This window comes from Thalassophryne amazonica, chromosome 12 (genome assembly GCF_902500255.1).
Source record: "Thalassophryne amazonica chromosome 12, fThaAma1.1, whole genome shotgun sequence".
Lineage (NCBI taxonomy): Eukaryota > Metazoa > Chordata > Actinopteri > Batrachoidiformes > Batrachoididae > Thalassophryne > Thalassophryne amazonica.
This window is the reverse complement of record NC_047114.1, coordinates 80,379,741-80,396,397: the sequence shown is the minus strand read 5'-3', so window position 1 is coordinate 80,396,397 and position 16,657 is coordinate 80,379,741. Positions and strand designations below refer to the sequence as shown.

Here is a 16,657-nt window from a genome sequence, read left to right as displayed (position 1 = left end):
GCCTTAAATAATGTATTCAGCTTTTAACATAATATGTGCTGGCGATGGCCACACGCTGTAGCTGTCAAAAAAAAAAAAAAAAAAAATCTGCATTTAATCAGAGCCGATGTACAGTATATAAGTGGTATGGCTGCCATTATTTATATTCTAACTGGGGCATGGTATAAGGAATTTATTATCTGGTATAATGCAGACAGCAAACTAAGCTCACAAAACGGTCTTATGGCTCAATTAAATATTCAGTGGATATTTTGTGCAATCACAACAGGAACTGAAAAGCAGCACAATCACAAATCATATTTATACAGCTTTAATGGGTTTGGTTATTTTATACACTGCCTCATCTGTTTAAGATTTGTCATCCACAATTCATGGCAGACATATATGAAGGAGTATCACAGTGTCCATACTAGCATTTAATTCTTACAGCTAAATGTTGTGAGCAGTATGAAACAAACACACACACACACACATACAAGGCTGTATGTGTTGTGCAAAAGGTAAGACATCAAGAACCAGAACAGCAAATGGGAATAAACAGACAGAGAGATGATAGGTAAATGGACAGAGATGACAGAGACTTTGTCAACACATGAAAATGTAAAAAGCATGATTGTTTACAGTTTTGTCCTCCTTTTGTCATTCACGTTTATGATAGTCATGAGTTTATATCCTATGGTTGGTCAATGCTTCATTCTGGGCATCTGATTGGTCAAAGATCTGGTGCAGGGTGCCAATTCTGCAGGAGTGGAATGAGGGCCCGACGCAGCTATTCCAGGTCAGACTGAAGAAAAAGACAACGCTGTGTGGTTGGTAATCATTTATTTTTATCTGGACCTCAATGTCCAGCAGATTCTCTTGGCCAGGAGGCGCCGCAGAGTTGACTGATGTCCTCAGTGCATGAACAGTGAGGGAAAAATGACATCATGCTTTCAGACCATGTAAACTCCGCTCAAATCTGGCTTCCCCCAAAGCACATATACATCTTTAAACTGAGAAAATCATTCTGCTGAATGCAGCTCTGTGTTGCCACTGGAAATGTGACACTGTCTGTGTTTAACAACTGTTAACACTTAACTGATTGTGAAGCTCAAAAATCTGCATGAGGTTCTCGCTAGTCCAGAAAACAGGGAAAAAAGTTTAAGAGTATTTCCATCACTTTTAAATTATGTCAACATCTGAAAATTACTTTAAAGTGATTTATTTCTATTAAAAAAGTATTTAACAGGTGTTTTGATGATGATTGGGTAGTGTCCAATTTTTTATACTTTTAAACCTTCCCCAAATTATTCCCCGGTATATGGCATTACAGTCTGCCTACCTACAACAGGTTGAGGTGTGTGTCATTTATGCTGTCTTGACAGTGCATGTACCTTTAGGGCTTTTAGTATTTACGCGTTTTTATGCTTCATTTCTTATATTAAATATGGCATACACAATAATTGTTATTTTTATTACAAAGTATTATTATTTTCAAACAATATAACAACAAATAGGCAGAGAAGCCTCTCACCGCAGCCTGCAGTTAACGTCCAATATAGCCCGCATCCAAGAGTTATGTCAGAAGACACGCCCACATTCAATAAGTCACTTTTCCTGCTAACTTTGAAACAGGAAGAAGCATCAGTGGAACAATTTAGCAGGAGCTCAGAGTTTCTTTCCCTGCTACAATAGCGTGTTAGCAGCAGCTCAGACTTTTTGTCCTGCTAAAATAGCCCCCGTTAACGTCAGCTCTGAGTTAACGGTACACAATACACAGCAGATTTTGTTTAAACAACTGTATTAAAAAGGAATATATTTAAATACCACTACAACTACAGATGACATTGCCATTGTAGTTTATGCACCTTTGTGCCGGGTGGAAGCTGGGATACTAAAGAGTAAGTAAATTCTCTCTCCACATACCCGGAAGGCAGCCAGAATGATTCGGGTGACTTTCTCCTTGACAGACTCCTGCAGGATGTCAGATAAAGCTGGTACCACATTGTAGCGTCGCAACTGCTCACAAAGTTGAGGACTGAAGGCTAGAAGCCAAACACAGAAGATCATCTGGTACTGGAGTTGGAACCCACACTTGTTGCTTAGTACCGCTGTAATGCTTAAAAAAAAAAAAAGGAGGAAGGATAAAAGAATAAATAGAAAAACACTAAAAGAGGATTCGCTATTTAAAGTTTCATAGCTCTGTGTCCACTCAATATGGATGATGGCTGCTCAGAGACACTTTAGATTAAAATGCTGTGCAAAATGTGGCATAATAAAGACTACAGGCAGGTCATAAATACAGAGATACAGTAGCAAGGTACTTGAAGAAATCAGTAGAGGGGATGACAGACTTGTGACACAATGGTATACAAACCTACGTATTAATAATGTCTTTGTTGTCACTGTACATGACAAAAGTGAAATTGGTCTTCTGCATTTAATCCATCCTAATCACAGTTTGACACAATAGAACCACTAGGCACAGTGACTCCCTTAACATGGAACCAAGGGACCAACTCCAGGTCTGGAGACGCTGCCTTGGTCAACAGTCAAAGGAGTATTTTTACCTAATGTGCATATTTTTTTTGGTGGGAGGACACCAACACAGACACAGAGAACATGCTATGTCCACACAGAAACAAACTGGGCATTGGTGGATTTACCTGGAATGTTCTAGCTGTGAGGCAGGAGGTCTAACTACAGTTCCATTGTAAAACCCTCAAGTAACCATCTGCTATAATGATATCATCCCTCTGGTCCACAACCACTGGTGAGGACTAAAACTGGCTGCTAGTCTTTTAACTGCAAGCCTCATTCGCACATACTAAACCTATTTCAACCATGACTGTCCACAAATACATATCAAATTTCTCCTTGTGAATCTTGTTTATGTCCCATCAAGTTAGAAGACTTCTGTGTGACAACTTCATAATCACAAAGTCAAAGACTTTTCATCACAATCAAATCAAGAACTACCATCATACAGCACGACACCATCAAGACTCAAGGTCGCACCACATCAGATTTTTGTTGTTCTTGTTTAATATCTTCTTTTGACTTGCATTTTTTCTGTGTTAAAAAACACTATTATGTGGTTTTCTTTTTTATTTGTACATCATCATAACCTACAATAATCTACATTAAATCTACAAATAGCAGTCCTACTGAATCATTGATCGTCTTAAACAGTCCATCTGCAAATATGAGAGGCCAATTGTATATTTTACAGGTTATGGAACGTGTTTTGTTTTCATGTGGTTCAAAACTGTAACATTCAAATTCATGAGGAACCTTTACTCACCAGTTGACACCATCAGCTTCAACCCAGGCAAACCTATACTCATTGACCCTTAACATTAGCTGCAGACAGCCAGCCACACACTGGACATACTGAGAGCTCTGCAAAGGACACAATCAAACAATTATTTATACATGCTTGCAGGCGGATGCTGTGGAATCAGGAAAACAAACAAGCTGTGAAGAAAGGTCAAATGTAGTTAGTGCAGTTCTGAAACACAGAGTAGTTGACAAAGACAACACACGGACGAAAATTCCAAAATTTACATAACAGTCACCTAACAAACCGGGGACATCGCACATGCATTTTAACCGTTTATATACTTATATATAAACACATGCCTTATTACAGAGGCAACACTACATTCAAGAGGAATAATAGACGAAGTGTCCGTCTACGTCTGAGCAGTTAATAGCATGAAGGAAGCTAAGAAAGAAAAAAGTATATTAATCAGTCACTAAAGGCAAAAAAGTCCTACAAGAACAAGCAAACATGAAGACAAGAGTGTAGGAGTGAAGGTTACCTGGTTGAAAATGAAATAGATGAGTTATTAAAATAACTCATGGTAGAGGAGCTATGAGCACACTTCTCTGAAAAATCATGTCATGTTGAGAAGCTATATGGCACAAAAAAAAAAAAAGGATGCTGCCGCTGTGCATATTTTACTTTAATTTCTTATGCTAATGATTGGGAAAGCCGTGTTTGTCATGCACTTTCAGCACTGATAAGTGGATTATCACATGCAATATGAACTCTTATAGTTAAAACCAACCAAGAGCAGCAAACACCATGCTGTCCAAATGGAGAATTTCTACTAAATGTGCCTAATATGGGTAGCAAAAAACCACCACAGGTCTTCAAAAACCTGCAACTATTAATGACAAACTGGAGTGCAAGAACACCATGAGAGGAACAGAGGGATAAAGATGTGAAAGTCCAGCGACAAACAACAGACGCCTGCTTGCACAAACCCTGGCAGTTTTTGGAAGGGCCAGAGTAACTGAAGATGCACTTCAGCCATACTCACTTCACTGGGAGAAATAGTTCCTGCTCCTGAGCCTGTTTCTGGACCTGTACAGTGTAGGTTCTAATGAGAGATAAACAAAGGAAATAGTTGCTACACTGCTGCATTCTATTAGCCTAAGCTACAGTGGGAAAGAACGATATACACGAGATAACCAATCCATTTTCTTACATCACCTGTCCAGCTTGGTGACCCACTGCAGGGCTAAAATTTCACTTTCACATATACGGTCAATTTATCATCACCAGTTAGCCTAATCTGGATGTTTCTGGAATGTTTGGGGAAGCCTGAGTACATTGAGAAACAGATAAAGTCTGCACAGAAAACCCAGATCTGGTATGAAATCCATTATGGTGTTGCCGTGAAGTGACAACTGTAACTGCTGGGCCACCGTGAAGCACAAACAATATTATTTTAATATTGGGAAGCATTTTAGATAGCTTAAAAAATAAAATAGGTTTTAGATATAAAGAAATATCATGCACGCTGATGTCATCTTCAACAAAGAAGAATGATCCAGGTTCTTCTATACAAAGTCATAATTCAACGTTATACTCATTGGCTCTGCAATTATGGGTACTGGAGCAGAATTGGTGTTAGGAGAGAAAACACTGGGCTTGGGTAAGACCCTACCATATTCCCAAACAAAACATTTTTGAAAGTTTGTGGTTCATAAGAGTGAAAACATTTTACAAAAAGACTTAATTCAGCAACTAGGTGTGCACAAACCACTCAGCCAGACTATCAATCGTTCTCATCTCTCATGCACTTTAAGTATTAAGAGCATGAGTATGAGAAAGCAGGAACCAAAAACCTCATCAGAAACACTGTGTGGATCAAACAGTCAATCTAGAGGAGCTCCATTTTGTTCAGGACTCACAGGAAGGTGAAGCCTCACAGGATGTGTTGTGACATGCCCACCTCTTCCACAATTTCTCGGATAGTCACACGACTGAAAAGCCACCGAAAGCCGTCTGAATCTTCTGAATGGTGGAAGAGGTGGGCATCATTTTTCAGAGTCCAGCATGTCCTGTGAGACTTCAACACGAAGGTGCTTTTGCTCCATCAGTAGCTTTGTGCTGAAGCCATCGGCATGAATTTCGCTGCAACTCTTTTCATGGCCAAATCTTCTGTCACAGTGCAATGTACTGAAAAAGTGCTGATGTCCACCTCTTCCGCAATTTCTCGGATAGTCACACGACGGTCCCGCATCACCACAGTGTTCACTTTTGAAATGATCTGGTCATTTCAGCGTGTTGATGGCCGACCGGAGCGTGGCTCGCTCTCCACCGTTCTGCTAACGTCTTTAAACCGGTTGTACCGCTCCTTAATCTGTGATGCCCGTAGGATCGTCACCGAAAGCCGTCTGAATAATTCGAATGGTTTCCACCTGGCTGTCACCCAGTTTCTGGCAAAATTTGATGCAGTCGTGCTGCTCCAGTCGTTCTGCCATTTTCCTTGCAAAGAAAATCCGACGAGAGACTACACCCATCCTCACACAAAGGCTGCTTACCAGCAAATGATGCAATCGACAGGTGTGAAAAAATTCACGCATGCGCACGAAGGTTCAAGGTTGGCTCATGCAAGCACACGTGATTCAAATCCATCAGGTTTTCGCAAAAAATAAAAAGGTCGGATACTTTTCTAACAGACCTCGTACATGCCACCCACGGGATTCGAACCTGCACTTTCCAAAAGATCTGATTCAGAAACTTTACCACTGAACTACCATCACTGTCCTGTAAAAGGTGCGGGAAAATGTCTGATATCAAGAAGGACATTGACGTATTTTAAAAAAAACAAAAAAACCACACACCATATAAAAACACCACATTTTACTGAATCTCTCTTATCAAGTGGGCAACACAAGTATGAACCGTCTGCTCCTCTGTAGATAACCCATGGCCACAGACGTACAGTCATGAAATGACATGAATGAGAAACAGGGTGCTCTTATGTCCATATCTGTTGGCGCCATGTCCAGCTGGCCCTGCACGTGTGTCCGGCACCGTAGGACAGACGCTCCGTCATGTGGCGACGTGACATTCAGATTACCCACTGAGTGTTATGATCTGACGGTCCGTTTCACCTGGGGTAGCCTGTCAATGTGCGTGCACTCGCTGCAGCCCATTACAACAGTGATATATGTTTTTATGTATGTCCATGTGAGGACATCAAGCAGACACATGTGCATCACAGTGGACAGTTGTTAGTTCATGTCCGTCCAAACACTGTACGTGTTCCCCAGTCGTGAGGTCCAGAACCACACATCTGTACAGATGCCCCTGTGGGCAAACTCCCCCCTGTCAGTTCAGTGCACACACACCAACGTGTCACTGTATCTGTTTGCAAAGCCACACTTGTGGGGCACTTACACAAATTTCACATCCAGCTCGACAGTGATTGCCTTCTGACTGTTGTCGTGCTAATAGTGCCAATGGCCACACATTTTCTAAGTGCCAAGCGAGCGGTGTTAGATATTCGTGTGTGTCACCTGGAATTTGGCTGACACCTGCCGCAAGAGGGTTCAATGGGCTCTCACAGCGCACACTCTGTCTTTCAGCCGCTGCTGCGCGCAAATACAACCACTGGCAAAAATGATGGAATCACCGGCTTCGGAGGATGTTCATTCAGTTGTTTAATTTTGTAGAAAAAAAGCAGCTCACAGACATGACACAAAACTAAAGTCATTTCAAATTGCAACTTTGTGGCTTTAAGAAACACTATAAGAAATCAGGAAAAAAAAATTGTGGCAGTCAGTAACAGTTACTTTTTTAGACCAAGCAGAGGGAAAAAAAAAATATGGAATCACTCAATTCTGAGGAAAAAATTATGGAATCATGAAAAACAAAAGAACGCTCCAACACATCACTAGTATTTTGTTGCACCACCTCTGGCTTTTATAACAGCTTGCAGTCTCTGAGGCATGGACTTAATGAGTGACAAACAGTACTCTTCATCAATCTGGCTGTTGTGTGGGCCGCTGAACAGGAGGTACTGCTGGCCCACCACCACCAGAGGGCACCCTGCCTGGAGTGCGGGCTCCAGGCACCAGAGGGCGCTGCCGCCTCACAGGAGCAGCCGGGGTGACAGCTGACACTCATCACCTGTGACAGCTGTCACCACTCATCTGATCTGCATCGGTATATCAGCAAGACGTCATCTCCACCTCTTTGCCGAGATATCGTTCTACCTGAAAGGTAATATCCTCAGCCTGACTGCTTGATAGAAAGCCCTTTTTGTGATTTTTGTGAGTGATAACAGACTTTTTCTCCAATGAGAGGTGGAGGTAGCTTCCCTGCCGTGCAGATTGCTGGGTGCAGACGCACCCACGTTTAATTGTGTTTTTGTTCCTCGCCAGCAGTACCAGATCCGACACGCGGAGGCAGTGGCCACCTGGGAGTTCGGGACTTGGCGGCTCCAGTATTCCTGGGGTCTGGTGGCGGAGGAAATCGTGTGGTTCCGGTTAAACTTTGGACAGGCGTCTCCTATCTTCGAGCCTGCCCACACGACACCTTGTAATTTGACCTCTGATCTATTGTGTAATCTGTTGTGTTTGTTGTGCACGTTCGCAACAGTAAAGTGTTGTTATTTGACCTATTCCATTGTCCGTTCATTTGCGCCCCCTGTTGTGGGTCCGTGTACTTACACTTTCCCAACACTGGCTCCAACTTTCTCTGATTGCTGTTGCCAGATCAGCTTTGCAGGATGGAGCCTTCTCATGGACCATTTTCTTCAACTTCCATCAAAGATTTTCAATTGGATTAAGATCCGGACTATTTGCAGGCCATGACATTGACCCTATGTGCCTTTTTGCAAGGAATGTTTTCACAGTTTTTGCTCTATGGCAAGATGCATTATCATCTTGAAAAATGATTTCATCATCCCCAAACATCCTTTCAATTGAGGGATAAGAAAAGTGTCCAAAATATCAACGTAAACGTGCATTTATTGATGATGTAATGACAGCCATTTCCCCAGTGCCTTTACCTGACATGCAGCCCCATATCATCAATGACTGTGGAAATTTACATGTTCTCTTCAGGCAGTCATCTTTATAAATCTCATTGGAACGGCACCAAACAAAGGTTCCAGCATCATTACTTTGCCCAATGCAGATTCAAGCTTCATCACTGAATATGACTTTCATCCAGTCATCCACAGTCCACGATTGCTTTTCCTTTGCCCATTGTAACCTTGTTTTTTTCTGTTTAGGTGTTAATGATGGCTTTCGTTTAGCTTTTCTGTATGTAAATCCCATTTCCTTTAGGCAGTTTCTTACAGTTCCGTCACAGACGTTGACTCCAGTTTCCTCCCATTCGTTCCTCATTTGTTTTGTTGTGCATTTTCGATTTTTGAGACATATTGCTTTAAGTTTTCTGTCTTGACGCTTTGATGTCTTCCTTGGTCTACCATTATGTTTGCCTTTAACAACCTTCCCATGTTTGTATTTGGTCCAGAGTTTAGACACAGCTGACTGAACAACCAACATCTTTTGCAACATTGCGTGATGATTTACCCTCTTTTAAGAGTTTGATAATCCTCTCCTTTGTTTCAATTGACATCTCTCATGTTGGAGCCATGATTCATGTCAGTCCACTTGGTGTAACAGCTCTCTAAGGTGTAATCACTCCTTTTTACATGCAGACTAACGAGCAGATCTGATTTGATGCAGGTGTTAGTTTTGGGGATGAAAACTTACAGGGTGATTCCATAATTTATTCCTCAGAATTGAGTGAGTCCATGTTTTTTTTCCCCCTCTGCTTGGTCTAAAAAAGTAACTGTTACTGACTGCCACAATTTTTTTTCTTGATTTCTTAGTGTTTCTTAAAGCCAGAAAGTTGCCAATTGAAATGACTTTAGTTTTGTGTCATGTCTGTGATCTGCTTTTTTTCTACAAAATTAAACAGCTGAATGAACATCCTCCGAGGCCGGTGATTCCATAATTATTGCCAGGGGTTGTAGTTGTAGCAACAGGTGTAGAGGCGTTGGAGGCAGCTATGATTTTTACATGTATTGCATTCGATTCCTGCTTCATGCGCACTTCATTCACAATTTGACCACATTCGTACTATGTGTGAAGGGGCCCTACAGTCGGTGTGTGAAGGCACCTGGACTTGCATGAGGTGGACTGAAACCTGCTAGATGACAGGCAGTTGCCTTTGTACGCCAAAGTAGATGTTCCAAAGCAAAATCATACAACAAACACTGACAACTTTCCCTCAAAGATTTGTGCAAAGGTCCTTCTGAAGATACTCATTACAATTTTCAATGTATTTTCATTTATATAGCGTCAAATCACAACAAGGTTGCCTCAAGGTGCTTCAGACAAGTAAGGTCTAACCTTACCAACCCCCAGAGCAACAGTGGTAATAAAAAACTCCCTCTGAGGAAGAAACCTCAAGCAGACCAGACTCAAAGGGGTGACCCTCTGCTTGGGCTATGCTACAGACACAAATTACAAAACACCCAGAAAATAGATATGGAACTTTAAAATCTGTGCCACGATGAGGTCAACTCCTTTACAGGGCTGTGCCCAGAGTGCCTCTGAACAGGAAACGTTTCCCTTTATCTTAAATCTCAGCATCTGATTAAAATGGAGTACAAATACAGTTTGAGAGTTTTAAGAAAGAGGCCAAATAATTTTGCTGAAAATAAGACAGGGATAGATTTTTAAATAAATTCAACTGTTTGTTAATAAGTGCTGATGTTAATTTCATTTTTTCTAGAGGGGCAATAAAAAAAGTGCACAATGTAAATCCCAGACACCCCCCCCCCCCCCAATAAGTAAATAACTTGTCAAAGAAAGCAGTTAAAGTGAGAAGTTTTCCAAGAAATAAGAAGCTTCCAAAACCTCATCCACAGTGATAGAATAATTACTCTGAAACAGTAATAAAATAAACTGTACAGAAGAAAATCACACAAGGTAACATCCTGAGAGGAAAACTGTGTTTGTAATCAATGTGAAGTTGTGCATAGATTCTAAAATAAAGGTTTACTTACACACCAAAGATGTGTAGTGATGAGAGGACATTGAGAAAAATAAAATGAACACCTGCAGATGATTTGTGTGCAGAATGATGAGCCTTAGAATTCGGCTTAACACTCACACAAATAACCAGAAGTGGAAAATGCTATTCGTGAATATTAAGATACAAAATGGTACATTGAGGCATCACCACCAGCATTTCAGCAGCTCATTAGCGTACTACACATGTGAATGTAGCCAAGATCGGTCATTAGTGCCTCTCTTTTGTGCTCTGAACAGGGTGAGAGAACACAGTGAGAAGCAGCACCTGAGGAAAATCCACCATCATCTAGGAGTCACAAAGAAATCATTTATCAAGCCAATTTAAATGACTAAAAAGCATGCCAGCCCATGTTCAGTTCCCTATAATGCTTTGTGTAAAAATAAAACTGCCATGTGTTGATTCAGGCCATCAATAGATTATGAAGCAACATTGTTCGACCCTATTCGTAAGTTTGGTGGAATTACAGCACTTGCGTCGCACCTCGCAAATGTAGAACTTGTAGCAGTTGAACCATACTAATTACTGCCAACTTTTTTTTTTTTTTAATCTTTCAGCATAAGTGATTATCCTGACATTTATTAGGACAGCATCACTTTCAGAATTTCACTTTTATGATCAGGATAGACAATCCCCCATTTTGAAATACTCTGCACAAACATCAGAATTAATAAACAGCGGCACACATTCTCTCAAGGCCACATTTTATGCACAAACAAAACATCAAAAATAAAGCTCCAGGGCTGCAACAGACATGTAACTGCATTATTTGTCTAATAGATTGCAATTTGTTCATGTAAATGGGGAATCTTCTTCACAGACTAAAGTTAATTATGGAGTTCCACAAGGTTCTGTGCTAGGACCAATTTTATTCACTTTATACATGCTTCCCTTAGGCAGTATTATTAGACGGTATTACTTAAATTTTCATTGTTACGCAGATGATACCCAGCTTTATCTATCCATGAAGCCAGAGGACACACACCAATTAGCTAAACTGCAGGATTGTCTTACAGACAAAGACATGGATGACCTCTAATTTCCTGCTTTTAAACTCAGATAAAACTGAAGTTATTGTACTTGGCCCCACAAATCTTAGAAACATGGTGTCTAACCAGATCCTTACTCTGGATGGCATTACCCTGACCTCTAGTAATACTGTGAGAAATCTTGGAGTCATTTTTGATCAGGATATGTCATTCAAAGCGCATATTAAACAAATATGTAGGACTGCTTTTTTGCATTTACGCAATATCTCTAAAATCAGAAAGGTCTTGTCTCAGAGTGATGCTGAAAAACTAATTCATGCATTTATTTCCTCTAGGCTGGACTATTGTAATTCATTATTATCAGGTTGTCCTAAAAGTTCCCTAAAAAGCCTTCAGTTAATTCAAAATGCTGCAGCTAGAGTACTGACGGGGACTAGAAGGAGAGAGCATATCTCACCCATATTGGCCTCTCTTCATTGGCTTCCTGTTAATTCTAGAATAGAATTTAAAATTCTTCTTACTTATAAGGTTTTGAATAATCAGGTCCCATCTTATCTTAGGGACCTCGTAGTACCATATCACCCAAATAGAGCGCTTCGCTCTCAGACTGCAGGCTTACTTGTAGTTCCTAGGGTTTGTAAGAGTAGAATGGGAGGCAGAGCCTTCAGCTTTCAGGCTCCTCTCCTGTGGAACCAGCTCCCAATTCGGATCAGGGAGACAGACACCCTCTCTACTTTTAAGATTAGGCATAAAACTTTCCTTTTTGCTAAAGCTTATAGTTAGGGCTGGATCAGGTGACCCTGAACCATCCCTTAGTTATGCTGCTATAGACGTAGACTGCTGGGGGGTTCCCATGATGCACTGTTTCTTTCTCTTTTTGCTCTGTATGCACCACTCTGCATTTAATAATTAGTGATCGATCTCTGCTCCCCTCCACAGCATGTCTTTTTCCTGGTTCTCTCCCTCAGCCCCAACCAGTCCCAGCAGAAGACTGCCCCTCCCTGAGCCTGGTTCTGCTGGAGGTTTCTTCCTGTTAAAAGGGAGTTTTTCCTTCCCACTGTAGCCAAGTGCTTGCTCACAGGGGGTCGTTTTGACCGTTGGGGTTTTACATAATTATTGTATGGCCTTGCCTTACAATATAAAGCGCCTTGGGGCAACTGTTTGTTGTGATTTGGCGCTATATAAAAAAATTGATTGATTGATTATTTTTTCCAATCAATATATCAGTAAAAAAAACCCAATAAAAAACAAAGCAGAAAATGTCAGAATTTGCAAAGTCTTGAATGATAAAAATGTTTTCAAATCCCAAAGATGTACAATGATAGAAAATGAGAAAGCATAAAAATGTTCAATATGAAACTGCTATACAAAACTATGTAATATCTGGCAAGAAAATGTATTTCAACACTTGATTAAGAAAGTCTCTGTTAATGCCAAACAAATGTTTGTCCTATTGGTATGTTAGGAAACTTCTTTCTTTTTAAATTCCACCTCAGTGGCATTTTGTATTAACTCATGCCTTTTTAAATATGTCAAAAGGATTTCTAAAACAGCCTTGCAAATCACACACCTGGGAACTGAGTTGGCTTTTGATCCAGTTGAAGTAATAGTTCAGATCACTTCCCTCCATCAGATCACGGCCCCAGGCAGCCAGCTTGGCGATGATTCTTGCTGCCTAATACAAGATGAAGCAAATTTCAAATTCAGAGAGGCACCTGAACAAATCTCTGTATCTATACATTTTGCAATCAGTAGCCACTCACAGCAGTGTCAGAATCCATCAAAAACACAGTACAGTGCATCCACAAAGTATTCACAGCGCTTCACTTTTTCCATATTTTGTTATGTTACAGCCCTATACCAAAATGGAGTAAAATCATGTTTTTCCCCTCAAAATTCTACACACAATACCCCATAATGACAAAATGTTCACATTTTCACCACAGATAAATATTAGGCCATGGAAGACTCCATTAAAATTAAGAGGTGATCCAGATCACGGCTCAGGATTTCACTTTATATAGGTTTTGAAGGATTACTAATTTCACTCATTCTCTAATACCAACACTTCCTTCTCATTCAGATCATCTTCAATCTACTCCAGTGCGTGAATCACAGTGACCGTTTCAGATGAGTACAAAGGAGCAGATTGTCCTGTATGTAGATGGTGCCATTTTGTGGGCAGTATTTTCTTTCATACAAGTCACTTTGAAATTCAAGTCTCAGGACCAGTGAAGCAAGTACCCCCTACCCCCCCTTTTTTTTTTTTTTTTAAGTCTTATAGTCCAGAAAATACAGCACTAGATATACACACACCCACACCTGGAAATGATCTATATTGTATTATATTCATTCTTCTCTACAAGAGTCGAGATAGAAATCAGACTACCAGAGCAAGAATTTTAGCTGAGGAAGCTTCTGCGATTAGAAGTGAAACGTCCTCGCGTCAAGCAACCCAGTCCAGTCGAAGATTCAAGCTTCTCTACTATACTGTATGCACGTATGACTGAGTAGACAGTAATCATCTCAAAACAGTATGCAGTTGAACAGAAACCTCAGTTCCACTTTACAAAAAAAAAAAAAAAAAAAAAAAAAAAAAAAAAAAAAAATGAAGTAGAACTAAATTCTGTTCTGCAAATATAAAAAAAGAGAGGCTGCAATAGCACTTACAGTAATGATGACCACCTGCTGGAACCATCTGGCTAGTACTCTTAATTAAACTGTGGGCGCTTCATCATAGAGAACAGGTATGTCATTGGGAGGTCATCTTTTATTTGAAAGGCTGGCAGGAAGAGATCATTACATTAATTGCCTGCTTTTACAGAAAGGTGAAGGTTGCTTTTTGAGGAATTATTGATGTCTTGTTATTAGAAGCAGATTCACAATCCTCAAAATCTCAACCATGTTTTTCTTTTTATTGTGTGTTCTTTTGAGAAACAATATTTTCCGTATATTCGGCATTATGCTCGTCTATTCATTATATTAAAGCGAGTCTCTGAAATAATAGTAAAAGGCTTTGTGAGAAAGACCTATATGCTACAAACCTTTACACATTTCCTGTTCAGATGAAGCCCTTGTTTGAACTAGGAAACTGACAATACCACTCATGATAAACAACAGCATTTTATCAAAAGTAAAAATTTACGTAGGTCTGAAATCTTTCCATTCTACACTTGGTCTAACATTGTGGGCTTGGCTTGATTGCTGACTGGCCTTCTTGGTGAACACATCTTCAATCTCCTAGGACTCACCATGTGGACAGTAAAGAGGTCTTGACGATTCAGCATCGGAAGGAAGTAGGACCAGGCAGTATTTTTTGTCTTTTTGGCATAATCGAAGAAGATGTTCACCCTCTGATGATTCTCCTGTGTGACAGTTGAACCAAGATCTTGTATGAACTCAGGTGAAGAACTACCTGACTGCAGTTAACACAACACACCCTTACAAGCAACAATTTCATTTCTTTCTTCCACCGACAACATGAAAACAGTCAGTAGGACAAGATATAAACATACTTAAGACAAGATTTAATGTGTTCACAGATGCAAGTGTAATCTACTTCAAATAATTCAAAAAATAAACAAAGAACTCAATCAATCAGTCACTATACCTGTAGAGTGTCATCAATCAGTGTCAAGATGTACTGGACTGTTTGCTCCTTGGAGATGTGAGCCATCAGATTCAAAAAGGTCTTTGCACACTGAGTAAGAACAAATATTTTGTCACCTGCACATAGAAACACAATCCTATACCTGCATGGCTCAGGATAAATTAATTGCCTTTGCTTTTATTTTGGTACTATGAATCATCTTGTGTAACTTCAAGACAGTGAAGGAGATGCACAGTTTATCTTAAGTAACTGGAACATTTTTTGGGGAAAGACTGCGTGCATTTTTCTAGGCTACAATTTTAAGGTTTTGAGCATCACAAAATCCAATTCCCCTCCAATGGGGTGGTGGGAAATGTTTTATAGCAGGGGTTTTCAAAGTGTGGGACAGTGACACGCATACACACAATTTCAACATCTTTGTGTTTCTTTTTATTCTTTTACACATCTTAAAAGTATTTGTGTGTTTTTAAGGAACTGTCTATGCATTTACACATTTTACAGCTTTTGTAAACATGCTTTTAAAGAACTTTCTATTCTTTCACACATTTTACACCCTTTTCAAACATTTTAAACGTGTTTTTAAATAACTTTATTCTTTTATTTTTACCTTTTGTCATAATTTAATCATCTTTTTTTTTTATATTTAAACATGTGTGTTTTTAAATGTTTTTAAATTTGGCATAACTAACACATTTTAACATAATATTAATTCAAACAGGGATGGGTACTGATAAGATTTTATTGATATTGATGCCATTATCGATTCTGCTTATTGATACCTCCTGTGAATTTTCTGTATACTAGGAGTAGGCTTTACAGGTTTACTATGTCAATAACATTTCATTGAGTCTTAAAGTAAATAAATGAAATTGGTCACTGGATAATTACGGCCGGAATCTAACTTGACTCGGCAGAGAGCAGCGCAATGTTTGGAGCTGTGTGAACGGATCAGAGGACGATTTTCATTTCTTGCCTGCAACAAGACAACAGTCCCAGTTAGTGACTTTAATCTGCACAAAAGAGACTCACGATTGACATTTTTAAATGGCTTTGAGAGGGGTTAAGAAGCGGACTTGCTGCTTCTGAAAAGCAGCGAAGCAATGAATCAACAAAGCAGTGAGTCGGAGCACGGCTTCGCTGCTTCAAGCTTCAAGAACAGCTGCTGCTGCTGAAGCAGTTGATTACAGACCTGCTACAGGGTCTGTAATCAACGTAAAGAAATATCATTTTCCCAATAAAACACCATCACAAACAACGTCTGCTCTGAAGGACTAATAAGGGAATCGTTAAGCAAAAAGGCTACTGATGTCGGTGGATCGAATCATTTCTTAACGATTCTTGAAAAGAACTGGTTCTCGCTACCCATCCCTTGCGGCCCTCCCTGAAGAACTCTTGCGCTTCCCTGAGGTCACGCCTCACAGCTTGAAAACCACCGTTTAATTCCAAGCTTGGGTTTAAAAAGCCAAAAAATACTGCATCTGCATGAGTAGAAATACCACAAGCAGGAAATGAGCAAAAAATCCTTTTTGACATCCAAGTGGACTTCCCTAAAACAGATGGAGATTTTCAGAACTAAAATTAAGCAGAGAACCATAATAGCAGGAGGCTATGTACACTAGCTGCGAGTGTATACAGCAAAATGTGTAATGATAATGTAAATAAAGTGTAGTGTATATAGCAAGTATATATACACTCAGCCAGTCACTTGTCAGAAACACAGTGTAT

At 40.0% G+C, this 16,657-nt stretch overlaps 1 protein-coding gene and 1 long non-coding RNA gene across 3 annotated transcripts in view; one reads left to right on the top strand and one right to left on the bottom strand.

Moving 5' to 3' along the window:
* Nucleotides 1–16,657, bottom strand: part of atp6v1h (ATPase H+ transporting V1 subunit H) — a 60,669-nt gene that overhangs the window by 32,188 nt on the left and 11,824 nt on the right. The window contains exons 4-9 of one of the 2 annotated variants that reach the window (XM_034182424.1): nucleotides 14,933–15,022; nucleotides 14,574–14,687; nucleotides 12,893–12,997; nucleotides 4,308–4,367; nucleotides 3,284–3,381; nucleotides 1,906–2,098 (exon numbers count right to left, since the gene is read on the bottom strand). In XM_034182424.1, the coding sequence (XP_034038315.1) occupies nucleotides 1,906–2,098; nucleotides 3,284–3,381; nucleotides 4,308–4,367; nucleotides 12,893–12,997; nucleotides 14,574–14,687; nucleotides 14,933–15,022 (660 nt within the window). The remainder of the gene's footprint in view (nucleotides 1–1,905; nucleotides 2,099–3,283; nucleotides 3,382–4,307; nucleotides 4,368–12,892; nucleotides 12,998–14,573; nucleotides 14,688–14,932; nucleotides 15,023–16,657) is intronic. The other variant, XM_034182425.1, reaches the window with a different exon arrangement.
* On the top strand, nucleotides 4,358–16,502 carry LOC117521112. The gene is made up of 3 exons (XR_004563892.1): nucleotides 4,358–5,171; nucleotides 8,589–8,592; nucleotides 16,489–16,502. It is a non-coding gene; the product is annotated as an uncharacterized LOC117521112 (long non-coding RNA).